The sequence below is a fragment of the Rhinoraja longicauda genome, chromosome 21 (assembly GCF_053455715.1).
Source record: "Rhinoraja longicauda isolate Sanriku21f chromosome 21, sRhiLon1.1, whole genome shotgun sequence".
In the NCBI taxonomy this organism is placed as follows: Eukaryota; Metazoa; Chordata; class Chondrichthyes; order Rajiformes; family Arhynchobatidae; genus Rhinoraja; species Rhinoraja longicauda.
Window position 1 is genome coordinate 9,554,155 of NC_135973.1, and position 27,959 is coordinate 9,582,113.

At 40.7% G+C, this 27,959-nt stretch overlaps 1 protein-coding gene across 6 annotated transcripts in view; it reads left to right on the plus strand.

The window, feature by feature from the left end:
• The window catches only part of LOC144603908 (E3 ubiquitin-protein ligase MGRN1-like), a 91,069-nt gene that overhangs the window by 49,318 nt on the left and 13,792 nt on the right, over nt 1-27,959 (plus strand). For 3 of the 6 annotated variants that reach the window (XM_078417716.1, XM_078417714.1, XM_078417717.1), the window contains exons 8-15: nt 5,640-5,687; nt 10,190-10,258; nt 12,021-12,180; nt 14,614-14,723; nt 17,140-17,363; nt 18,554-18,671; nt 22,887-22,932; nt 25,885-25,986. In XM_078417716.1, coding sequence (XP_078273842.1) covers nt 5,640-5,687; nt 10,190-10,258; nt 12,021-12,180; nt 14,614-14,723; nt 17,140-17,363; nt 18,554-18,671; nt 22,887-22,932; nt 25,885-25,986 — 877 coding nt within the window. The remainder of the gene's footprint in view (nt 1-5,639; nt 5,688-10,189; nt 10,259-12,020; nt 12,181-14,613; nt 14,724-17,139; nt 17,364-18,553; nt 18,672-22,886; nt 22,933-25,884; nt 25,987-27,959) is intronic. The other 3 variants (XM_078417715.1, XM_078417718.1, XM_078417719.1) reach the window with 3 other exon arrangements.

The window sequence follows — 27,959 nt, forward strand, 5'->3', positions numbered from 1 at the left end:
GACTGCCTCACCTGTAATATTTTTCAGTTTCCCTTCGGTTTCCATTATCTGCATTTTTTTTCTTTGCCTTCTCACATCTAAAGTGATTGATTTTCCACTTGGATGTTTGACCTACCATTTTCTCTTTTTCCCCCAAACCCCACATTTAAAAAAAAATGGTGTAATTATTTGACTATTTAAAAAAAAAACTGAGGACATGTAAAATGTAAATATTTATTCTTCAAAAATTCCATGAAACATCTGGTGTACAAAATTGCAATACTTGAAACTTTAGCCTCTTTCATTAATCCTCTGAGATTTCTCCATAAACACCAGCCAATTAAAAAAAAAGACTATGAATTGTTCTTTGTTACTGGTAGTGATTGATTTGTGAGCTGTGCTACGCATTATATGACACCATTGTGATTTAAAAAAAATGTTATCTTGGACCATTTCTTTAAATAGACTAACTCTGGAAAAAAGGCGTTTGAGGTGGTGATTTTTGTTCTGTTTTAATAACCTACAAGCTGCTTAGTGCTTACTCCGTGTAGGGTGTGTGCAGGAACTGAATAAGGAACGGTTTCACTAGCACAATACCGGATTCTAAACGGAAAACAATAAACACCAAAAGCAGAATGAGAATGTAAAAAATAGCCAGTGACTCATCCACTGAAACAACAAGAGCGGCAATGAAATGTCATGTGGTGTAAAGATTAACAGTCATTACAAGCCTTCAATAGTTCTCTCCTTTTAAAAAATGGTTATGGCAGAAATACATGCTTATTAAGAATAGGAGTATAGTCATCACGTTGCAAGGCAAGTGTATAAAATCATGAGAGGAATAGATCGGATAGACTCACAGAGTCTCTTGCCCAGAGTAGGTGAATTGAGGACCAGAGGACATAGGTCCAAGGTGAAGGGGAAAAGATTTAATAGGAATCTGAGGGGTACATTTTTCACACAAAGTGTGGTGGGTGTATGGAACAAGCTGCTGGAGGAGGTAGTTGAGGCAGGGACTATCCCAACATTTAAGTAACAGTTAGACAGGTACATGGATAGGACAGGTTTGGAGGGATATGGAACAAATGTGGGCAGATGGGCAAGTGGTGTCAAAGGGCCTGTTTCCACATCACCACTCTATGATTCTCTGACTCTTTAAGTAGTCCAAAGGCCTAAACTGACACATACATTAATATGCGCAAGAAGGAACTGCAGATGCTGGTTTACATTGAAGATGGACACAAAATGCTGGAGTAGCTCAGCGGGTCAGGCAGCATCTCTAGAGAAAAGGAATAGGCAACATTTCAGGTCAAGACCCTTCATCGAACCATTTATATTCTAGGATACATTCATATCCGATCAGAGATTTTAAATCTATTTTTTTTTAAATGACAATGGTGTTATGAGTGATGATGACTGTGAAACTACCGAATAGTCGTAAAAGCGCATTTTGTCCCCAATGTCCTTTTAAGAAGAAAAAATATCGCATTACTATCTTGGTCTGATAGCTGGGCACAGTGCTGGAGTAACGCAGCGGGTCAGGCAGCATCTCTGAAGAAAAAGGAGGGGTGATTTTCGGGTCAGGATCCTTAAGACTTGATAAGGGTCCTGGAGAAGCATTCAGACTCCATTCTGAAGAAGGAACCTGACCCAAAACGTCACCCATCCTTTTTCTGCGGAGATGCTGACTGACCTGCTGAGTTACTCCAGTGCCTGTCTTTGGTATAAATCAGCATCTGCAGTTCATTGTTTCTATATTTGGTCTGTTAGATACCTGATTCTAAATGAAAGGCAATATCATTAACTCTTAACAATTTTCATAAATGACCAAGCACATATGAAGACTATCTCAGCATTGGTTTGGAAATGACAGCGCGACCCAAGCCCAGTCCATGAAGTAAAAGCTTTCCTGTGAATATCAAACCCAACCTGACTTATTAATTTTCATTGAAGATTCTTCATCGTGATCATGGTTTCCTTCTATACCCCTGGCAGAACATATCCTTCCTTGGCAACAGTACAGAAACATATTGGCAATGTTGCTTTGGAAGTTGCTCATATTGACTCTGAACACCCTGCAGTTTCAAGGCGTTAGGAGAAAAAAGCAGTGGCAAATAAATCTCTTATCTACCACTTACCACCCTCCCTTCAGCTCATAAATTAGCACTTCTACATGTTATCCAACATTTAGATGAAGTATCAATAGAACAGAATGGGATCATTCATTACAAAGAGTGAACCAACCACCTACTCCCACTAAAAGTGATGGAAAGTCATAAAGTCATAGAGTCCTACAGCACAGAAAGAGGCCCTTCGGCCCATCGTGTCCGCGCCGCCCGTTACCAAACACAGTCTAATTTTAATCCCATTTTCCCGCATTTGGACCATAGCCCTGAATGTTGTAGCATTTCAAGTGCCCATCCAAATGCCTCTTAAACGTTGTGAGTGTTCCCGCCTCCACCACCACCCCAGGCAGTGAGTTCCAGACTCCAACCACCATCTGGGTGAAAAAGTTCTTTCTCACATCCCCCCGAAACCTCCCTCCCCTTACCCTGTATCTATGTCCCCTCGTTGTTGAACCTTCCACCAGTGGAAGAAGTTCCCCGCCATCTACCTTATCTATGCCCCTCATGATCTTGTACACCTCGATCATGTCCCCTCTCAGCCTTCTCTGCTCCAGGGAAAACAACCCCAGTCTGCTCAGTCTCTCCGCCCTTCATCCCTGGCAGCATCCCGGTGAATCTCCTCTGCACCCTCTCCAAAGCTATCACATCCTTTCTATAATGTGGTGACCAGAACTGTACACAATACTCCAGCTGCGGCATCACCAGTGTTCTGTACAATTCCATCATTACCCCCCTACTTTTATATTCGATGCCCCGGCTAATGAAGGCCAGTAACCCATATGCCTTTTTGACCACCCTGTCCACCTGTCCTGCTGCCTTCAAGGACTTGTGTACCTGTACTCCAAGGTCCCTCTGTACCCCTGTCTTCCCTAGGGTCCTTCCATTCATGGTGTAAGAGATACAGCATGGAAACAGACTCTGGCCCACGAAATCCATGCCAACCATCCATCACCTGTTCACACTGGTTCTGTGTTATCACACTTTTTCATCCATGCCCTACACATTCGGGGCAATTTACAGAGGCTAATTAACTTACAAACCCACATGTCTTTGGGATGTGGGAGAAATTGGGAAGAAACGCATGCGCTCATGGGAAGTACAGACAAACTCCACGCGGATGGCACCCAAGGTCAGGATGGATCCTGACACTGTGAGCCTGTCACTGTGATCCTGATCCTGTCTCTGGCACTGTGAGGCAGCAGCTCTGGCAGCGGCACCACTGTGCTGTCCTGATTTGATGACTCTGCCAGTCACTCACTCTCTCATCAGTAGCTTCACCAATTCTTTACATAGGTTCTGCCATTGGCACTCTGCCTCGGTCATTCTTGTAGTCTAATAAATACTTTTCCTTCACAATGTCAGAATGGAGATGTTTGTTGATGGTGCAGTATTGAATTCCATTTGCATTCCCTGGATAAAACAGTCAACCTGCCTACTGCAAGACCTTGATAACATTCAGGCAGGATTGATAAATGTCAAGTAACATTTGTGTCACACAGACGGCTTGGAAAGACTTGCTCTAACAAGAGCGTTTAATTATCTTCCTTTTAACATTTGTAATAAATGATTGAAAATACATGGCCAACAACACCGCAAGCTTAGTTGACCACCCTGTCCACCTGTCCTGCTGCCTTCAAGGACTTGTGTACCTGTACTCCAAGGTCCCTCTGTACCCCTGTCTTCCCTAGGGTCCTTCCATTCATGGTGTAAGAGATACAGCATGGAAACAGACTCTGGCCCACGAAATCCATGCCAACCATCCATCACCTGTTCACACTGGTTCTGTGTTATCACACTTTTTCATCCATGCCCTACACATTCGGGGCAAGAAGGTGACTCGCTCCACTTTGTCAAGGGCAATTACAGGCTGGGCATTGTGAGGCATTCATGCAAATGACATCCCTGTGCCTTTAATGCATAAATAATCCAAATTCATGGCTACTATTTGTTATGGGCTTGCAATTTTTAGCCAAGCAATCAATGGCTGTTCATTTTGCCATGGTGTGGTGGATGTGAAAATGGTCACTCCATATGATTTGTGTCGGAAAGAACTGCAGATGCTAGTTTGAACCGAAGATAGACACACAAAAATTGTCAGTGGGTCAGACAACATCTCTGGAGAAAAGGAATAGGTGACGTTTCGGGTCGAGACCCTTCTTCAGACTCGTATGATTTGCAGAGTACCTTCAATAAATTAACTTGAGCAATTCCTGCTAAAGCCTGAGGGCCAAGTACTCTTGGCCTGCTGGTTGGGTGCATGTCATAGATCATTTTTTTCCCCTCCCAAAAAATGGGACGAGAAAGATGGACCAATTTTAGAATAGATTGCTTGTGAGCATGTTTTATAATAGTTTTGAAACATACTTTAGTCAAAAAAGGTTTTGCTTTACAAATCCAGCGTGGAAATGGGACCTTCAGTCCACCATGCCCACGCCAACTATCGATTGCCCTTTTACACTAGTTCAACATTGTCCCACTTCCCCACTCCCGACACACGAGGGACAATTTACAATTAACCTATAAATCTGCATGACTTCAGGACGTGAGAGGAAACCTGAGCACCCGGAGGAATCCCACACATACAGGGAGAACATGCAAACTCCACACAGTCAGCACCTGAGCTCAGTGTTGAACCTGGGTCTCTGGCGCTGTAAGGCGGCAGCTCTACCAGATGCGCCCCTGTACCACCCTCGAGTTTCCCATCGATTTGTAACACAAAGTTCTTCAGAAATTAATTTTAGTTGTTGCCTTGTCAATAAGTGGAAAAACAAAATCCAGGCTGCATTTCAGAAATGAGCAACAAGTACATGATGCCAGGATGTTTTGCTGTTGCTTGTGCCATTGTTTTAATGTGGTCTGACTCCACCTCTGGTAAGGTGGATGTAACAGATTCCGTGGCATTGTTTAAAAAAGATAAGAAACCTGGTGTTCTGGCAAAATCGGTGAAGTAGATAAATTGGCCTTTTATGCAGTTTGCTGTTTGTGGATGCACAGTTACAACAACAGTAAAAACCTCAGTGTTTGTCAAGGATTTGTGACATCCACTTTATTTGAATGGCGATTCATCGTCTGTCATAAGCTCTCTGTAACCCAAAGCATCTCTTTCCTCTTAGAATTGAAGTATCTTTCATCCTCGGCCAGAAATATTATGAAAAGCTATTATCAAAACTTGTCTGATTTGATGAATGTCTGTTTAACTGAGCTTTTGTTTTTAAAGTAAGTGAATTATACTACAGAAACCAATACCCAAGATGTTTAGTAATAACCAAGTACCACCAGGGAGTTCATCTGCTTATGCTGTTCCTACTCTTTAGTGTAAATGTTCTAGCTCTTAGTGGTATCACCATACTAACTCTCTGCATATTTGTAGATTTGATTGAGAGAATAGTTTACATCATCGATGTTTAGTCATCCAGTTAGGGTAGCATTAAATGGGTTTTTTAAAATCCTTGTTCTTTGTGCCTAGAATTTTACATTTGTATTCGCCAGTGATTTCTTTGAGCTTATTGTTGACCTCATTCATTTATCTTGCAGCACGTCGATGGAAGCTTTTCTGTGAAGCCCTTAAAGCAAAAGCAGATTGTAAGTATTGTAAGCGTATGTGTATTGGGATGGTGGTGAGCAAATGTATTAACCTAAGGTATTTATTCACAAAATGCTGGAGTAACTCAGCAGGTCAGGCAGCAACTCAGGAGAGAAGGAATGGGTGACGTTTCGGGTCGAGACCCTTCTTCAGGTCAGTCTGAAGAAGGGTCTCGACCCGAAACGTCACCCATTCCTTCTCTCCTGAGTTGCTGCCTGACCTGCTGAGTTACTCCAGCATTTTGTGAATAAATACCTTCGATTTGTACCAGCATCTGCAATTATTTTCTTACACTAAATGTATTAACCTGTTCAGGAGTGTTTGATCCAAGTCGGCAGTGGTCCTGCTTATTCACTCCATGCCCCTCTTAAGAACTACCCGAAAGCTGTTCCCAAAAGGAAATGTAATGAAAGTTGATCTCATGCTAACATCTTGTAGCTGGATGCTCAACTATCTGCTGTGTGCCAATGAGATCCAAAGCCTAATCGTCGACTTGGCTGCAGAAGGCCAAAGTGAATTTCCCTACCATCGTTCTTTTGTTCAACCCTGGTATTTTACCACATAGTATGAAGCATTGTTTAGAAAATTAATAAACACACATCCATGAAAGACAAAACAAAGTTCATTCATAAAATGGCACTCGTCTCTTTAAGGTAAATTTCATCAGAATTAGGCAAGAAAATAAAGTGTCTATAATTTAGTCTGAACTTATGGGGAACAAGGTTACTCTTTCAAACAATATTGGCACATGCATATTACAGTTGAGATCAGCATATGGGACGTACTTAGCCAGAATCTTGAGGTATTTGAAGAATTACAAAACAAGTTGGTAATAATTTGGAGGATTTTCTTCTTTATAGTCTTCGAATTGAATAATCCCTAACTGACCTAATTTTCCTTTGGGGAATTTAAATGTAGTTATGAAAACAGCAATTTTTGTTGAAGTTGGTGACTTAATTCCTCCATGAAAAAATGCAATAAAATATTTTAGGGAATTTGGCGTTAAGAAATATTTTAACGTAGAATATTTAAAATGTATCTGAAGAGCCAATGTATGATTTATCTTTTCCAATCTCTCCATTGAATTTGAATAAGAAAATTTTACCAACACACTTAAAACTTGCCTTTTCAGCACACTAATTATTCCCAAACAATTTTGAGTCAATTATCTTGCACATGCTCCATGTAGAATTTTTCTTCCTCTTAAAATAAATAATTTTGAATTCATGTTTCTAATTGCAATTTTGCAATTTTCAGAGACAAACTAAATTACAATTCGAGGCACATTTTGAAAGGATTGATCCCAGTAATATGAAATATGTAGAAGAAGCTGTGCGGTGGGACCTTATCCAGATGGCTCTGCCTTTTTGTATAATGCAGAGTAAAAAGACATTGGGATTAGGCTGCTTAATCAGTGATTTCAATTAAAGAAAAACTAAAATGCTCGTTCAACAGTTACAATATATATTATGTGATTTGCCTGCGGAGGTGATGACTGAAATCTTGCCACAGCTGGGAGTTTTATTTCTAGTGCAAGTGCTAGTTGAGAAATGCTGTTACCATTGCCTTCCCTTTACATTGGTGGGTGGCAGCTGTGGGGTGCAACAAAAAAAACAAAGTCAGTTGAAATTATAATTTCAAGTCTTTGACTAATTTTTTTTTGAGAATCTGAATGCATTTTATGTTGTTGGATGAGTGTTGATTTCTAATGGCTCAGTTCCGTCTATTTTTACTAGCTTCTATCTTGCTATTTAGTCTCCTCTGACGCAATTGTGTGTTAAATTGTGTGTGTCTACACAACATTACATTAACTACATCAGAATACCCTGTGTTGATCGCTATATATATCCTCCATGTCCTTCTCCTTGGTATATATCGATGCAAAGTACTCATTTAGTACCTTGCCTAAATCCTCTAAGTATAACTTCACTCTTTGGCCTCGAGTGATCCCACCCTCTCCCCAGTTACTCTCTTGTTATATCAATATAATGCCTTGAAATTCTGTTTAATCCCACCTGCCAGTGACATTTCATGGCTGCTTCTGGTCCTCTTAATTCCTTGTGTGTGTTTTTTCCTGTTTTCTTTATATATTCCTCAAAGGCCCAGTCTGATTCCATCGTTATGAATCTTACATATGCTTTGTTCTGAACTCCACTCGTCATTCAAAATTCCTTTACCTTGGTTTCTTTATCCCTCCTCCTTAGAGGAACATACCAGTCTTGAACTCTGATCAGTTAGTCTTTAAAAGACTCCCAACACATCAGCTGTGGACTTATCCAAAAAACAGCCGTTCCCAATTTACTCGCCCAGGCTCCTGTCTAATAACTTTGTAATTTGTCCTTTCCTAAATTAGTGGTTTACCTGGAAAGGCCAGACCTAGCCATGTTCGTAACTGTCTTAAAAACCTATGGAGTTGTGATCACTGTTCCTAAAACACTCTCCCATTGAAGCACCAGTGGTCTGGCTGTGCTCGTTTCTCAATACAAGATCCAATATGACTCCGGGACTATCCACTGTACCACTCTTTCAATAAACCTGCTTGTATGCACTAACAAATTCTGCCCTGACTAAGTCTCTTGCACTATGGAAATCGCAGTTAATAATGGGAAGTCAAAGCCATCCACTATGGCACCCTGTCGCTTTAAAATCTTTCCATAACTTATCTACATATCGATTCCTCTCTCTGCCTCTAGCTATTGGGAGTGATTGCACCTTTCTTATTTTGAGCTCAGCGGAAGAACCCAGCAGTCTGTCTTCTCCGAGAGCTCTACTTGTACCTAGGTTCCATACATTTAAAGAGACTAAACTAAAGCTTGCACTGTGGCAGGGGAGAGGGATGTGGTCATTGCAGATAGACACAAAAAGCTGGAGTAACTCAGCGGATCAAGCAGCATCTCTAGAGAAAAAGAAATGGGTGCTGATTAGGGTCGAGACCCTTCTTCAGTCTGAGAGTCTGGGAAGGGGAAACAAGAGATGTAGATGGCACATTGAACAAATTAATCAAAGATAAGTGAAAAGCACTGGCTTTAAGTGTGATTTTACAATTGCTAGGGAGGAGCCAGAGATTAGGAATAAACGGGTGGTTTCCAAAGTAAATGGTGCAGATTTGATGGGATGAAATTTGTGCTGTGATATTGTAGGAGTCCTTACTTTATTAATCTTATTTTCAATGTAAACTATTGCAATGGATGACAATAACTGAGTAGATGAGTGGACACAGGTTTTTGGTTGTTCTGTCTTTTACAATTCCAGAAATTAGTAACTTGTTTCGATTGCATTTGGTTCATTATTGTATCATTCTCTGTAGGGGTTAAAATGCTCAATGCCAGTACAACCGTTCGCCAAAGTCTTATGATAATTTTTCTAGGGACATGTCACTGGAGAATATAAATACCTCAAAGTAATCTAAAATTCATAAAATTAGTTCTTCCGTGAATTAAGTGTCAAAATGTTAAATGGTCCTTATTCTGATAATGCAAGCAAATGCACAAAAAAATTGTGCAGGCCTATTAACAAGAACTTTAGCAAATCTCTCAGCAGGATACTGAGCACACAGTACATGTTGATTATCTTACATCTTGTACTATAAGAACAGAAGCATGGTGTGTTTCTGCCCCCTGCTGTGAATACTTGTAAATGCTTCACATTTGAAAAAAAGCAGATGAAAGCCTAGTAAAACTATGCCCTATCATGCAGAATTTCCAAACTACGTCGGAGGGCTTGAACAGCTATGAGCAATGCCGAACAACAAAATCTAATTTTGTATCTTGAAGGAAATGAGTAACAGTACTAGTTGTTGAGATGAATGTTGTTTTTATTCTGTCAAAATGTTCGGAAACAACATTCTCAATGTGCTCCTAGGCTGGCCAGTATCTTCTTACTTAATAAATCAAAGAAGAAGGCCATTCAGCACATTATGCCCATGCTGGCCCATCAATCCCATCAGTTCGAAGATAGACACAAAAAGCTGGAGTAACTCAGCGGCAGTATCTCTGGAGGGAAGGAATGGGTGACGTTTTGGGTCGAGACTCCAGCTTCTTGTGTCAATCTTTGGTTTAAACCAGCGTCTGCAGTTCTTTCCTACGCAATCCCATCAGTCCATGTTTCTCCTAATCTTATTTCCCTGCAGATTTGCAACTTTATCTCTCTTACATGCTCATTTCCTTTTACAAAAGGAGTAATTAATGGTCGTTAAAGTTGAAGAAAAGGCACGATCTTATCGAATGATAGAGCAAACCCTATTATTTTCCTGTTTCTCGTGTTGATACGAAGTGAAAGTGCGTGAATGATTGGAGGCAAACCTTACGAAATAGCTGAAGTTAAATCTCCCTATTAAAGACAATGTTAAGGTTTTAAACCTTCTAAATAATCTTGGAAGGATTAGAGTTCAAATGACTGAGTTGGAATTCCATCAACGATACATGGAATGTTTTAGTCTAGGTATACATCAGTCATGTTTCTGATTTTATCCCAAATGTATTTCTGTTTGTCTCTTTTGCAGGTTGACCGAGTCAGTTATTTATTACAAGAAATATATGGTATTGAAAATAAGAATAACCAAGAAACAAAGGTACCATTTTCCAGTGTCCTCACTTAATTACCTTGCTTTGGATTTAATAGTTATGCTTTATTTTCAGTTAATATTGGTTCTCGTTTTTTATGTCATAAAATATGCGTTGTCTTCCAGACACAATACACTTTTACTTAAAAATCTGAAAATTTACTGTTAAGAGTAGGCACGGAATTCATGTTTATTTTGAAATAAATTGTTATATATTTGATATAAATGGGTCCCTTTCAGAATGGCAGGCAGTGACTAGTGGGGTACCGCAAGGCTCGGTGTTGGGACCGCTGCTATTTACAATATACATCAATGACTTGGATGAAGGGATTAAAAGTACCATTAGCAAATTTGCAGATGATACAAAGCTAGGTGGCAGTGTGAACTGTGAGGAAGATGCTATGAGGTTGCAGGGTGACTTGGACAGGATGTGTGAGTGGGCGGATGCATGGCAGATGCAGTTTAATGTAGATAAGTGTGAGGTTATCCACTTTGGTGGTAAGAATAGGAAGGCAGATTATTATCTGAATGGTGTCAAGTTAGGAAAAGGGGACGTACAATATGATCTGGGTGTCTTAGTGCATCAGTCACTGAAAGGAAGCATGCAGGTACAGCAGGCAGTGAAGAAAGCCAATGGAATGTTGGCCTTCATAACAAGAGGAGTTGAGTATAGGAGCAAAGAGGTCCTTCTGCAGTTGTACAGGGCCCTAGTGAGACCGCACCTGGAGTACTGTGTGCAGTTTTGGTCTCCCAATTTGAGGAAGGATATTCTTGCTATTGAGGGCGTGCAGCGTAGGTTTACTAGGTTAATTCCTGGAATGACGGGACTGTCATATGTTGAAAGACTGGAGCGACTATACACTGGAATTTAGAAGGATGAGAGGGGATCTTATCGAAACGTTTAAGATTATTAAGGGGTTGGACACGTTAGAGGCAGGAAACATGTTCCCAATGTTGGGGGAGTCCAGAACCAGGGGCCACAGTTTAAGAATAAAGGGTAGGCCATTTAGAACAGAGATGAGGAAAAACTTTTTTAGTCAGAGAGTTGTGAATCTGTGGAATTCTCTGCCTCGGAGGGCAGTGGAGGCCAATTCTCTGAATACATTCAAGAGAGAGCTAGATAGAGCTCGTAAGGATAGCGGAGTCAGGGGGTATGGGGAGAAAGCAGGAACGGAGTACTGATTGAGAATGATCAGCCATGATCACATTGAATGCCGGTGCTGGCTCGAAGGGCCGAATGGCCTACTCCTGCACCTATTGTCTATTGTCTATTGTCTATTGTCATAAATTGTAATATTTTTCCAATGGTTAGCGTAGACAGTAAAGTTTAAAGCGGACAGGTCTACCACCGATTTTCCGGCAGCCTTGTTTCCAGAGCCTTTATGGATTGTCAGTTTTGCTGGACCAACAGAAGTCATGGCCTTTGGAGGGGGGGGGGGAGGGGGGATAATAGCCCCCAAGCTTGGCCTCGGAAGTCAGCTATGGAACGGGGTGGGGAGGGGGGGGGAACCACCAGTCGTTGGAAAATCGGTGGTGGACTTGTATTAGTGCTAAACAAGAAATTACTTTTAAGTATTAATCTCATGGGTTCATCTGGCAAAACAATCATTTTAAAACCGAACTGTGATTCCGACTGATGCACACAGTCAGGAAGAATTCAGAGAATAGCTTCTTGTGCCTGAAAATGTTTGGATACATGACACATGGTTTAGCTGTGAATCGCTGAGAAAGTAATGACTCCTATTGATTTATAAAATGTCTTCCTTTGCAGCCTTCAGATGATGAGAACAGTGACAACAGCAATGAGTGTGTTGTGTGCTTGTCTGATCTGCGGGACACTTTAATCCTACCCTGCAGACATCTGTGCTTGTGCAGCACCTGTGCAGATACACTACGTTACCAGGCTAATAACTGTCCTATCTGCAGGCTACGTAAGTATTGCAATACTTTATCATCACGCGATTGATTTTAAGATAAAGCAAGAGAATTGGTGAAGGTTGGTGTGCAACATGTTAAGGGAATCAGAATATTTTTTGTTTTTACAGATACAGCATGGGAACAGGCCCTTCGGCCCACTGAGCCTATGCTGATCATTCACACCGATTCCATGTTATCCCACTTTATCACCCACTCCCTATGCATATTTAGGTCAATTTACAGAGACAAGTTAACTTAGAAAAAAAGAGTCAAGAGTGTTTTATTGTCATAACGGCACGGTGGCGCAGCGGTAGAGTTGCTGCCTTACAGCGAATGCAGCGCGGTCTTTACGGAGTTTGTACGTTCTCCCCGTGACCTGCGTGGGTTTTCTCCGAGATCTTAATTGGCTGGGCAAATGTAAAAATTGTCCCTAGTGGGTGTAGGATAGTGTTAGTGTGCGGGGATCGCTGGGCGGCGCGGTCCCGGTGGGCCAAAGGGCCTGTTTCTGCGCTGTATCTCTAAATCTAAATCTAAATCTAAAAAAATATGTCCCGGAGAGGACAATGATATTCTCACTTGCAGCAGCACAACAGAATATGTCAACAGAATATGTAATATTCCCTTCGGGATGAGGGAGGAAACCGGAGCACCCAGAGAAAACCCACACAGTCACAAGAAGAATATACAAACTCCACCGCGCGAGCACCCGAGGTCAGGATCGAACACTGGTCTCTGGCACCGTGAGGCAGCATCTCTCCCAGCTGCGGCATGCTGCCACCCCACTCACTCTTCTTTCTCTTCAAAAATCGATCTTTATGAAACGAATTAAAAATCCTTTATACAAGATAATCATGCAGGAAAATTTATACTATATATTTTACTAACTGGAGTAAATGAGACGGTGTATAGATAACTCCATTATCTGCGATTACCTAGCCTAATTGACTTTTTATGAATGAGTTTAGATAGTGAGCATTTCAAGGTTATTTAGCTAGAAATCACCAGTTAAATTGTGTCTGACATCCTCATATTCTGTACTTGATGGCTTAAATGGAACAATGACATTTAGCACAACAACATCCACATATTCTGAGATCATCATTGCTTAAGAACATTGAAATAGGAGTGGGAATAGGCCCTATGATCTGTGGGCTTCTCCACCAATAAACGAGATCATGTTTGATCTTTCTAGCTCCACGCCATGTTTCCTGCACTATCTCTGTATTCCTGGATCCCTTTAATATCCATAAATCAACCAATCTCTGTTTGGAAGGCAATTAATATGTGAGGCTCCACAGCCCTCCAGGAAAGAGATTTGCAACGATTCGCCAATGTCAATTGACAATTCGATTGATGAAATTTCCCCTCATTTTCACCTTAAATTACCTAATCCTTGGAGGAACATGCCTCTCAGATTCGTTCAGCATGGAAATGTGCCCTTCAGCCTCCCCCTGATGTGGTTATATTGCTGAGACATCATGGCTAAAATATTTAAATGTTAAGTACACACAATAGTTGTGTCAAATACACTGTCCAATACTAAAGTTCTAAAGTTCAGCATCATGCCAGTCTTGCTCTAATCCCATTTTATTTTCCACATGTTCCCATCAACTTCAGCCAGATTCTGCCATTCGTCCACCTTTCAGTGGCAATTTATAATAGCCACGTGTGTAGGACGTGGGAGGAAAACCAAGCGCCAGTCATATAGCCACGGAGAGAACCTGCAAACTCCACACACAAACACCAGAGGACAGCGCTGAACCAAGTCACTGGTGCTGTGAGGCTGAAGCTCCATCAGCTTTTTGACCTTGTTGATAAGTAGACACAGAAGCATGTTTTCAAATACACAGGACGTGATGTGAAAATCCAAAGTGCCACCTCTTAACTTGCTCTCGGTGGTGATGGAAGGCTTAAGCACTCACCTACGCTCCTCCGACGTTGAGAAAGGCTGGGCAGACACGTCTTTGGGGTTATCAAGTGGGCTCCTACTTTCATTAACGTTTCGCTGACTGGGCCCACGACATCTCCAGTAGGCTCAGCGGTGCGTTCTGGCGTCCCAGAACCACCCCCCTTTGCATCTGCCTTGGCGGCCTGTTTGGGAGACCAGATGGCTGAAGCTCCATCAGCTTTTTGACCTTGTTTATAAGTGGACACAGAAGCAAAGTATTGCATGTATTCTTTTGCATGGCAGCGATTGCCATCTGGTTAAAAAATTGGCATGAACGTGCATTCTTTATATTAAAGGTGACTTAGAACTTTAGTATTGGACAGTGTATTTGACACAACTATTGTGTGTACTTAACATTTAAATATTTTAGCCATGATGTCTCAGCAATATACCCACATGAAAAGATACAAAGGTTGTGTATGTTAAATATACCTGATAAAATAATTCATAAAATTGCCATTCATGTGCAGTATATAATGAAAAGATCTTCTATCCACAGCATTTCGAGCATTGTTGCAAATCCGAGCTGTGAGAAAAAGGACTGGGGCTTTGTCACCAGTATCATTCAGTCCTGTCTTGGCACAGACCATGGATCACGACGATCATTCGGTAAGCCTATTAGGCCATTGACTTATTATTTTATATTTGCCTTTAAGAATATGATAAGAAAAATTTAAAACACATGCGTGTTTAATTGATACTCATTTTGAAGGCGCAATGTCTGGCATTAATTATTATTACGAAAGTTTTCTGCATGAATATGTCATGTTTTTGTTATGCCATTGGTTGTCACTAATCAAAATGCCCTGGTCCTAATGCATTCCAAGTTGGGCCTGTTGTAAGGAATTACATTAATTTGTTTCCAAGCATTGCATCTCACGGGAGAGGTTGCATGCACATAACATCAGTTGATTTCTGCCAAGTTGGGAGAGCTATCCAATGGATTATTCAAGCTGCAGTCTGATGTGGCTGATTTACATGCCCAGATTCAAAGATTTCAGGCAATGTCCTGGATTTCCATCTATGTTGGTTTTGATCCACTTGCAGGTTGGACATAGCAGAACAGTGCCTTTTACGTTGTGACTTAAAGAGTACTTACAAGCTTAGGCATTCTCCATGGTCTGAATGAATCTCTTGAATTGCCAAAGTCTTTTCAACTTCTAATAAATGTTAGCGGAAGGGAATATTCTGTACTTAGATTGCTAAATATTCTGGACTTGATTACTAAACGGAACAATGACATTTAGCACAACAACATCCACATCAAAGCTGCTTGTTGACTGACAAGCTTTCCACCAAGTTAAATATTCAGTCCTTTCTCCAACACTAGGATTGTTGTTGCATTGTGTACCAACTACAAAATGCATTGCAATAACTTGTACTAAATGTTTTTTGTTAGCATTTCCTGTGACCACATCCTTCCCTTTCTATTCATTTTTTTGGGATGTGCATTTGTTACCCCATCCCTAATAACCTTGGGGAGGTAGCAGTGAGCTGTTGCCTTGAACCTCTGCAATACCTATGATGAAGGTACTCCCATGGTGTTGTTTGGTGGAGTTCCAGGATTTGGGTGGAAAGACCTCCATCTCCTACAAAGACCAAGAGGGTGGGTAGCATATCATGAATTGAAATGGTCTTTGGGAGTTCCTGTCCATGTCACCATCTTCAGTGTGTTAAAATCCAGGAATCTCCTGCCTGTCAACATTGAATAATTGTGTGGGACGGAAGTGCAGATGCTGCTTTAAACCGAAGATAGATGCAAAAGGTTGGAGTAACTCAGCGGGTCAGGCAGAATCTCTGGAGAAAAGGAATAGGTGACGTTTCTGCTCGAGACCCTTCTTCAGATGAGTCCAGACGAGTCTGAAGCAGGGTCTCGACCCGAAACGTCATCTATTCCTTTTCTCCAGAGATGCTCTCTGGCCCGTATGGTTACTCCAGCTTTTTGTGTCTTAACAATGAATAATTATTCATCATAAGAGCAGGAATATTCAACAAGGCATCTTGCCACCAAGGTGCCTTGAAGTTCTCACCACAACCTCAAGAGCAATTAGGGATGGGCAATAATGCCAGGAATGTGCACACCCCATGTATGAAGGCAAATTAAAGTATAGTCATGAGGGTTAGCATCAAATTTTAGGGAAGTAAAATTATATTGATCAAATTTGGACGCTTTTAAATTACAAAAAAACATAATGCATGTACAGAAGCTGTGATATAAACTCTATGCCTGTGTACATTGAAGATCTATTGACTACAGAGACGAATATTTATTTTAGTGCCGTTGTGTACGCTAAAAACAAACAAAATCAATCTGTAGAAATAAGAATTTCCAAAGACCATTTGTTAATCTGAGAGTCTGTTGATTTAATTGTGTTCATTAGTTCAGTTAACAATTTGTGCTTTTCTCTCAATAAATAAATCTTGCTGATTGTGGCAGATGGTTATAAGGTCTTTATTTCAAAATTAGTTCCTAATTTTCAAATGCTCATAAACCTTAACTCCATTATCACTCCATTTTGCGCAATGACTTGATTTGTCACACTGGTGGAAGAACCTTCCATCACTCTGAAACTTCCTTCCTTAAACTCCTCCACCTTTATACTTTCATTTTTCTTTAAATTTATATCGGATACCTGTTTCAAATGCTACCATTTTGCACCCTTTAACATAAATGGGTCTTGCATCTTAAAGGCCTCAGATTAATGTCAATTGAATTGACTTGCAGTTCATAAATAAAGCTCAGCTGTGAATCATTTGTTTAACAGATTGGATGCAGCCTCACTTTTCTGAGTAAATTTACTCTTCTGACATTTTCCATTGGTGGTAAATGGCAACAAAAAAAAGCAAATTTGGATTAAATTTAACATTTAACATATTTATTGCGTGAGGTAAAACTTTAAGATCTGTCACGGATAGACATTTAAAATGTAGTGCTTTGCTTTAGTTTGCTTTTATTCCCTATACTTTTCTTTTAATAGGTTATTGAGAGTAATTCATTGCTAACTTGATTATTCTGTATTTCTAGACATCTGACCATGTTCCCCCTGGATTTGAGCCAGTTTCCCTTTTGGAGGCTTTAAATGGATTGCGATCAGTTTCTCCGTCTATCCCTCCGGCTCCGTTATATGAAGAAATAAACTATTCTGGAATTGGAGATGGTTTGTCTCCATCCAGCAGACAGCTATCAGCAATAGATAGGATGGTGGATAACTGTCCCCAAAAGCCCAAACTGAGCAAATCCTCTGAAAGGTAAGTGTCCAACATTCCTGATCAACTTGCATTTTGTTTGTTATGCCACAATTCCCAATACCTGAAGTTACAGTTTAAATGGATTTACACCTTAACCTCCCGCAATGGTTAATTTCATTAGTATTGCACTGATTAAATGCTTCATGATTTGGGGGATAAATAGTGTCCCCTACACAATGCGGGGTAATAAGAGTCATACACCATAGGAAGGGTCTCCTCGGCTCACCAAGTCTGTGCCAACCTTCAACACTGCAGAGGCCCAGAGGAAATGCACCGCGCACAAGGCCCGGGCTACCTCCACTTCCAATGCAGCACCCATCCACTTGTGCCCTACGTGTGGGCGTGCCTTCCGGGCCCGGATTGGCCTCACCAGTCACTTCCGGACCCACAGTCACCAATCCTCCAACTGAAAGTGAAGCCATGGTCATCTTCGAACCCGAAGGACGAACAACAGCAACAACATAATCCTACATAGATCCTATTTATGTTCTCACATTCGCTCACATCGATTCTCCTCTCAGATTCTACCACCTGAGGCAGCTAACAGTGGTCAATTAACTTTCAGGCCTTTGGGAGACTGCAGGAAATTGAGTCATCCAAAGGAAACTCATTGTGAGAAGATGGTGCAAACTTTCCAAACTCTGCACAGATAACACCAGTGACTTTGATTAAACCTGGGTTGCTGGGTCTGTGAGGCAGCAGGCCAACTCCATTTAAAAGAGCAGAATGAAGAGAAGGAAATGAAGCATGAAAAGGGGAAATTTAAAATCATTAAAAGGAGAGATCATTGTGAGGAGAGAATCCATACAGAGATGGGCGAAGCTGATTAGGTTGAAGACTGAATCGTTGGAATGATGTTCTCTAGAGGATTGTCGGTGCTTAAATTTTGTTGAGTGCACTCGAAACAATCGTTTTGTAGTTATGGAAATTGAAAGGGAACACAATTAAGGTTGTGAAGAAGGTTTCTGACCCAAAACATCATCCATCCATCCATGTTCTCCAGGGACGCTGCCGGCCCTGCTGAATTACTCCAGCACTTTGTGTCTTTTTTTACTCTTTACTGCGGGACTCTGGCACACTGTGGAGGTTTGTGCACAGAGCGCTGTGCTAATCAGTTGACGTTTTCTATGTCTACGTTGCACATTTGAAAGCAAATGAAGTCTAATTTAAAATATATACCATCATTTTAGCAGCCTGCGATCTCCATCTTCGCCCATACAAGAAGAAGATGAGGAAAAACTCTCTGAAGATTCTGATCTGTTACAAAAGAATGGGCCGCAGCTCCAAAGTGGACCGAGCTCCCAAGAAGTAAGTATGAAGCAGCCTGTTGGGATTGCCTAACAGAAATTCAGGGGGGGTTTTCTGAAAGGAAAGCAATGTTTCAGAATGAAATTTTGATTATAATTAGAATGCAATTAAGAAAACAAATAACATTTTGTGATCCCTTCATAGATTAATTGATTCATTTGTGTATTTTAACACTCCAGTTGCTTGCAGATTTCAACTAGAAATTTACACTAAAAATTTAATCTGAAGATCTTAACAGACCTTGGGGGTGGGAGGGGGGTTATTGCCGATAGTCTGCTATAACCGGGTAAGGGATTCGCTCCAGCTACCCAACGGTCACTCCGTGAAACACCGAGTTTTCTTCAAATACAAAATTCTTCTTAACAGCTAAAAATTGATATTTGTTACTGCAAGCTAAACATACTAATGGCTGTTTGTTACATTGTTCGATGGAGTATCATTGCATAGTGGCGATCGAAGCAATCGCTTGTCAATTTCTGTGGCCTCCCGCAGTGTAACTAGCAGCCTGTGTTCTTAAAGAGACAATGGATGGTGTCTGATTACTGTGGGGCCTCTCCGTCCTCTATAACTTAACTCCGTTATAAAGAGGTCCCTAATAACCAGGGTGGACTGTATTATAAACAAGGACAAAAGAATAAAGGATCTAGAAGCAAACTTTAGTATAAGACAATAACTGCAGATGCTGGTACAAATCGAAGGTATTTATTCACAAAATGCTGGAGTAACTCAGCAGGTCAAGCAGCATCTCAGGAGAGAAGGAATGGCTGACGTTTCGGGTCGAGACCCTTCTTCAGACTGATGTCGGGGGGGCGGGATAAAGGAAGGATATAGGTGGAGACAGAAAGATAGAGGGAGATCTGGGAAGGGGGAGGGGAAGAGAGGGACAGAGGAACTATCTAAAGTGGGAGAAGTCGATGTTCATACCACTGGGCTGCAAGCTGCCCAGGCGAAATATTTCTCCACCTGTCTCCACCTATATCCTTCCTTTATCCCGTCCCCCTGACATCAGTCTGAAGAAGGGTCTCGACCCGAAATGTCACCCATTCCTTCTCTCCTGAGATGCTGCCTGACCTGCTGAGTTACTCCAGCATTTTGTGAAGCAAACTTTGATGTTTCCAAGTTTAATTTAAAAAAAATCATATGCATGTTTTATAGATTTTCTGGAATTTTGATTTCATGGCCATGATTGCATTGAATGATTGAATGATATTAACAATAACTGCCTTGGCTTGTGTGCAGCAGCTTGTGATCATTGCAGGATCATTTCAGCTTCTACTAGAACAGAAATATATATCTACAACTATATATCCACATCAGGATTGTGTGCATCTTAAGAGTGGTAGTTTCACAAGTGCCTGCTGGTCTTGTCCATCTTGGCAGCAGAAGTCATGGATAAAAACAAAATAGTCGTAGGCAATTTGCCCCAGTGCATCGTGCAAAACAGCATATGTTGTGATGCTGTACAAGTTATCTGTTGGCTTTGAGGTTGCTGAAGATTGTTGGAGTATCACTTATCACAGCAACTGGAGAGTGTCCAGTCACATTACTGACTTGTGTCTTATAAATGAGAGGAAATGTTTGGAGAATCGGAAGGCAAGTCACGCATCAGAGAATCCCTTGCTTCCTCTTGGAATCACTCTATTTCTGCTGCTGAGAAAAAGGATAACTGCAGGCAATAGAAATCTGTTTAAAAACAAATACAAAAGGCGTGATATATTCAGTACCTGTGTAGAAAGGAGCAGATTTACTGTTCTACATCAAAATCTATCATCAGACCGTGTTTCAAGTCGCAGGGAAAGGGAAGCAAGGGGTGAACAAAGACCTTTTCCATAATGCGGTGATTATCTGGTTGAAACAGGAGCAAAGAAGTCCTTCTGCAGTTGTATAGGGCCCTGATGAGACCACATCTGGAGTATTGTGTGCAGTTTTAGTCTCCTAATTTGAGGAAGGACGTCCTTGCTATTGAGGCAGTGCAATGTAGGTTCACGAGGTTAATCCCTGGGATGGAGGGACTGTCATATGAGGAAAGATTGGAAAGATGAGGCTTGTATTCACTGGAATTTAGAAGGGTGAGAGGGGATCTTATAGAGACGTATAAAATCATAAAAGGACTAGACAAGCTAGATGCAGGAAAAATATTCCCAATGTTGGGGGAGTCCAGAACCAGGGGACACAGTCGAAGAATAAAGGGGAGGCCATTGAAAACTGAGTTGAGAAGAAACTTTTTCACCCAGACAGTTGTGAAATTGTGGGATTAGCAGAAGGCAGTGGAGGCCAATTCACTGGATGAATTTAAAAGAGAGTTAGATAGAGCTCTAGGGGCTAGTGGAATCAATGGATATGGGGAGAAGGCAGGCACAGGGTACTGATTGTAGATGAACATCCATGACCACAATGAATGACAGTGCTGGCTCAAAGGGCCAAATGGCATCCTCCTGCACCTATTTTCTATGTTTCTATGTAACAAATACTATTGTTGCCAATCTAACTGAAGGTAATGAATCAACATGGGCTGCCTGGATAAGTATCCTGCTGACCATTTCCAGGATTCTTCATGATTTCTAGCACGCTGCGTTTTGCATCTTCCAGTTCCAGCGTTGATTTTATTCTCTCTACTGTTCCCATTTATCTTCCTCTATTCCTACTCTGAATGGGATGGCTGTGATTAGCAAGCAATTCATTACCCTCCATTAGAGAGCAATTACTGCAATTGTTTCACCTGAATATTCTTTGTTCTCTGCCCCCTTCCTCTCTACAATTTAAAATACATTACTTTTCCAGTTCTGATGAAAGGTTGTTGACCTTAAACTTTAACTCTGTTCCTTTCTGCCTGCCCTTCTGGACATCCTCATCAGTTTATGTTGTGTTTGTTGCTGACCCCGTTAAGTTGTTTAACATTAATCGCCAATGGGGACAGTGGCAAGAGCCTTGTAGGGCACAACTGTTACTTGCACTTTCACAACTCAATCCAAAACATTGTCCGGGTCTTGATGCACATGGCCAGTGACAAGTTCCCAATCCGAGGAACCGTGAATGAAAGTTAACTGCGCTTATTCCAGATTTCTATCCTATAACCTCAGGTGATTGTCCTTCAGCAGTTGACTCCATCTTCCATTTTGTTTCGTGTGATTTCTGCCAGAGGAGAATTTTCTTGTGATTTCCACTGTCATAAATTTACTGTTTTTGATGCAACTTTGTATTCATATCAAGGGAAATTATTCTTGCTTCTCTACTGGATTTCAATTATTTTGTCCATGCTTACCCAAAATTTAAGGAGGTCTGGAGCCAAGTCACCACTGGAGAACTTGCACCCTGAACCTGAGCAAGCAAGGTATTGCTTGAGAGTAGACTGATTAGCGTTAGTTGGTGAGACTGAATGTGCCATTTATGTGGACAGGAGAGATTTGGAAAATTCCCTATTTTTTTCCGGCTGGATCCTAATGGAATTAAATAGTATGGTTTGATATAAAACTAATTCTGGAATCAGTTCTTCAGCACTACAACATTGAAATAGTTAATTGCATGTAGAAAGTGCTGGAAGAACTCAGCAGGTCAGCCAACATCAGGGAGGGAACAGATAGGTGATGTTTCAGGTCTGGAGCCTTCTTCGGTCTGAAGAAGGGACTCCGAACCTAAAAAGTCACTTGCGAGTCTGAAAAAGGGTCCTGACCTGAAACGTCACCTGCTCATACCCTCCCCAAGTTCTGCTGAGTTCCTCCCGCACTTTACGCTCTGGTCCAGATTCCAGCATCTGTGGTCTTGTCTCCATTTAATGCCATGGCCATAATTCTGATCATTTGTGGAATGAATTGAATTGATGAAAGATTTTTCTCTGAGATGACAGGGAACATGAAATTTAGCTCAGGAACTTGTTCTGATCTCTTGTATCCCGTCAACCCTTTCCTATCCATATACCTGTCCAAGTGTATTTTAGAAGTCACAATGGTCACCCGCCTCTACCACCCTCTGTATTTGCCACTCAAGTCCCTTTTAAGTATTTCCCCTCTCGTCTTAAATTTGTGCCCTCTAGTTTTAGAGTCCCGTCTCTGGGGAAAGACTGTCACCGTACCCTTTTTAAAATCAAGAGTATATTTCCTAAGGAAGCTACTAGTACTCTGTGACATGCCCATTTACCCAAGGTGAGCGTGGAAATGCAGAATTACGTTTATGCTTTGGTTAACGTTATGACAACCAACTTGGCCTTTTGCTCCGCAGATTGAGAAAACGGAAGAATCCCCGGAAAAACATACGCACAGCCCAGGTGAGATCTTAGAATGACATGTTGGTACAGTTCAGGAGGAGGCAAGTCAATTCAGTATCCCTATCAAGCAGATGGAAAATTAGTCTGTTTCCATAACTATGTCCATAACAATTCTAAAACATGTCTATAACAATTAAATCTCTGTCTACTTCCCGCCCAGAAATTCCTTCCGGGTCATCAGAACTCATTTCAATTTATTTCTGCATATTATTGCCAGTTCTTTTACCTTAAATTTGTCTGCTCCAATATTCAGCCCTTTTACAAATGGAATCCTTTCCTCATTTTGAGCATCTTTATCAAATCTTTGCTTTGAAGGGAATAAGAAAAGCTTCTGTAGATAAAACGCATAACTAATGTTTTTTTTATCCTCAATACCTTTCCTTTAAATTTCTTCTAAAACTCACATGTAGTTTGTGAACTGGTATCCTGAATAGGGCACAATAACGATTTAGCCCATTTCATTTTTTATATATCATGTGGCCTGATATGCAAAGCCAAAGATCTATTTTCTTCAGTCCACGTTGTGCCATATCACCTGTTAAGATATTTTAACACATATATCCCTAGCGATCTTTCTGCAGAGCAAATGGTATCTATTCACATTAAAATGATTGTATCTCACTGTATAACATCTGCCCAGATGAAACAAGTTTGCATTAATTGTGTTGTGTTATTGTTATTTTAATTTTTAATGTTTAGATAGCTAGGTTTTCTCATGTGTTAAACAAAAATGCATGCCTAGGAACATTGATAGGAAGACAGGTTGGTTGGTCGCTTGTGGCTGCTATGCCATTCAATGCCATCATGGCAATCTTTTCCTCAGTTTCTTTTCAGTGCATAAGCCCCTCGATTTCCTTAAAAAATCCATCTCCCTTGATTAATACATTCAGCGATCGATTCTCCCCATCCCTCTTGGGTAAAGAATTTGAAAGATTCGCTGCCCTCTCAGTGAAAACAAATTCTTATCTCTGTCTTGATTAGTCAACACCTTATTTTGAGACTGACCCCGAGTCTAGACACCCCATGCAGGGGAAACATCTTTGCTGCATCTACCATTGACAATTTTTAATATTTCAATGATATAATCTCTCATTGTTCTTAACTCGATTAAGGTTCCCAGACCACTTAATCTCTTGTCATAGAATACTCCCCTGTCTGAGGAAACAATCCAATTAATCTTGTTTGTGCATTCTCTATCATAAATATATCTTTACTTCAGTAGGGGACCACACATGTAAACTGAATTTCAGGTAAGGTCTCACGAGGGCTCAGTATAATTCCAGTAGGAAGTTTTTAGTATTGCACTGATATCTTCTTGCAATAGAGCTCAGTATACAGTTTACTTTCCTAATTGCTTGGAGTACCTGCACTTTAACATCTAACAATTCGTGTATAAGGATACCCAGGTCACTCTAAATAGCAACATGTTTCAATCTATTTACAACCAAATTTTAATTTTTTTGCCACATTGGACAGTAAAATATTTCTCCAATTTTTTTCCATCTACCATATGTCACCTGTTCACTTAACCTGCCCATATTTTCCATAGCCCCTCTACTTCCTCCTGATAGTCCATACTTCTACCCATGTTTGTACCATCAGTGAACTTTGAGATATATTATGTATTATACTTGATCTTCTCATGTCGACCCACGATATTGATTGTTAACAGCATAAAATCTCATTGATGCATGCACCCGATTATCTATTCACATCTTCCCAAACAGTTGACCGCACTCTTGAGACTACTGAAAGATATGTATAACTCGATCTTATACCTCATCCCTAATTTCAACATGCTTTGCACAGATGCACTCAGCCTTGTAAGCCCTTGTTACTTTTCCTACTGGGAACCACTTTGTGGTACCACACTACAGTAGCAGCAGTTCGCATTGATATAGTTCTTGAAACAGGCTTAAATCACCAATGATTACTGCATTCATGTTATTAAAGATGAATCATTTAATCGTGTTTGTAATGCACATTCAAGTGGCCTTCCATATCCCACGGGTCAGGTGAGCCATTTGAAAACCATGAACCGTTAGGACCCCTGTAATGATCTATGCCAGTCACAATCTGCTTAATCAGATCTTTACAAGACAACAATTTATTTTAATTATTTTATCATTTAGTTTAGTTTAGAGATACAGCTTGGAAACAGGCCCTTTGGCCCACCAAGTCCATGTCCATGCCGACCAGCGATCACGTGTTTTATCCTACACGTTAGGAACAATTTACATAAGCCAATTAACTTAGAAACCTGCATGTCTTAGAAAGGTGGGAGGAAACCATGCACCCAGAGAAAACCCAGGTGGTCACAGGGAGAATGTACAAACTCCATACAGATAGCTCCCATGGTCAGGATTGTACCCGGGTCTTTGGCACTGTAAGACAGCAACTCTACTGCTGCACTGCTGTGCCCCCACTACTTTAAACTTTAAACTTTACTTTTAAATTTATGCCAAATTGAGAAAGCAGGTCTGGCAAACCGAGAAAGTGCCTTTAAATTAGCGAAAATCTGATTAAAACTCTCAGTATAGTAAACTAATTCTGTGATTCAATTTTATGTAACTATGACAGTTATTAAATGCTTAAACCAGCTAAAATCCCAGGATATCACCAAATTGTATTGAATTTAACTATAACAATTCTGCAACTATCCTTCTCTGGCTAGTGAACAGTATATGAAATGTATTTAGATTTTCAGAGGTTTTTATGTGTAATAAGAACGGTCATGTAAATCTGATTTAAATGTTACTTGAACAATTGTTAAGTAAACATCATCTGTGCTTAAGAACAGAACAACGGAACTTAAAAGATGAAAATGCAAGAGGCATTATAAGTGTCAGACCCAGAATCAAAAAACGAGTTCCGGAATATTTCAAATTGGTTTTCAATGTGACTGTCGAGATCTAGGTGGTTTCAGTGTAGTTCCTATCTATTTTCTTGCAGTTGACAGACCTCGCTCTGAGGAAATTGTACAAGATAGCACCAATGAATATGGTAGCCATGCTAAAGAAGATGGGGACACTCCTCTTGCAATTTCCCTACCTGGTAGTTATATATAAACTTCTTTTTTTATTGTAACTATTTAATTTTTATGTACTTGGGATTGGGATGTTGGATTATTTAATTATATGATGGAATGGAATAAGGGGCTTATTTGCATTTGTGTAAGCTTATGGAAAATAAGGTGCTAAATTCATGTTCAGTAAGTGAAATCTTGGCCTTTTTACACAGGAAGTAACAATATATGGTTTGTTTTAAGTTTATTTACAGTTGAAATAATAACGCTTCATTATATTTGCTTTAAGATATTCATGAGAGGTAACAAGTATGTATAAAAGGTGCGTCTCGTTATTGTCTGTTTTCCCCTCTATTTTGTTTTCGTGCCAATGACACATCCAATGTACCTTAGAATTGAGAGGTTTGAGTATTGATTCCTAGTCCACAATTATGCCACTGCAGTTCCAATCAGTACCTGCGTAAAGGGAAAAATCAGCAAAGACTAGTCTTGTCGCATTCTTCCCTGTAGTACTTTGTTATGTGTTCAAATACCATATTGATGCTTGGACAAGTTGTAAATCAGTTAACAGATCTCTTTGATCCTGTACGCCTGAAAATATTCAGTGCGTTTGAGGACAGTTAAATTGATAGGAAATTGTAAGCAAAAAGTGTCATCTCCAGATGCAGTGGTCTGTTCCCATCCAGGACTTTGTTCCATTAAATCTAATCACACAGGGGATGGGCAGGAGAATGAATGATCATCACCTGACCAGAAAAAATGCTAAAATGCTTAAATGCTGCCTTTAAACATTACCACTGGCGTAGTTACCTAAGGTTGAGTGTTTTAGATACCTAAAATATTCCAAAACATTCTTTAATGTATTTTTAGAATAACTAAAATTTAAAAGCTTAAAAAAAAAACTAGCCTGTGGTCATTATCCTCGCCTGAAATAAAAGACGATTCTCCAGTGAAAGTGCTGGCGAGATATTGGGACTTTGAGATCTGAAAAGTTCAGTATTGTCACCTGTTGTTACCAAGTTAGTGATTTCCACATGAAAATGTAACCTTATTGACTTTGCAAATGGCCAATAGAAAAATTCAGTGGGACAAGAAAGACCTTGACTTACTGAAGCCATAATCCTGTTTCTTTTTCCTTTAAGAACCTCGATACATCTCACAATTAAAAATGGTGCGGCTATTTGAATGTCACCCTGGAGATCTTTAGACTGTAGACATTAGGGAAACAGCACAGAATATGGCCTTTTGGCGCACCGGGTCTGCGCCGACCAGCGATCACCCTGCACACTAGCACTAGCCTGCACACTAGGAACAATTTACAGAAGCCTATTATCCTACAAATATGCACGTTTTTAGAAGAAAACCAGAGCACCCAGAGAAACCCCATAAGGTCACAGGCAGAACAAACAAACTCCGTGCAGGCATCACTCGTAGATCTTTTAGATTTAGAGATACAGCGCCGAAACAGACCCTTCGGCCCACCCAGTCTGCGCCGCCCAGCGATCCCCGCACATTAACACTATCCTACACCCACTAGGGACAATTTTTACATTTGCCCAGCCAATTAACCTACAAACCTGTACGTCTTTGGAGTGTGGGAGGAAACCGAAGATCCCGGAGAAAACCCACGCAGGTCACGGGGAGAACGTACAAACTCCGTACAGGCGGCGCCCGTAGTCACCTGAGTCTCCGGCGCTGCATTCGCTGTAAGGCAGTAACTCTACCGCTGCGCCACCTTGCGTAGTCAGGATCGAACCCATGTCCCTGGCGCTGTAAAGCAGAAGCTCTACCTCTGTGCCACTGTGCCGCCCCAATGAAGGCTCTTTTCTATCTAAAATAAATATTTCTGCCATGAATAAACGTAGCTGTGCTGTCTACCATAAGGTAGTGAAGCTAGTGCCACTAGCCTTTAATCATGAATGATGATTATTTAAACCACCATGCTATTTTAGTTCTGAAATTTGATAATTGTGTTAGGTGGATTCAAAGGATAATTTTGGAA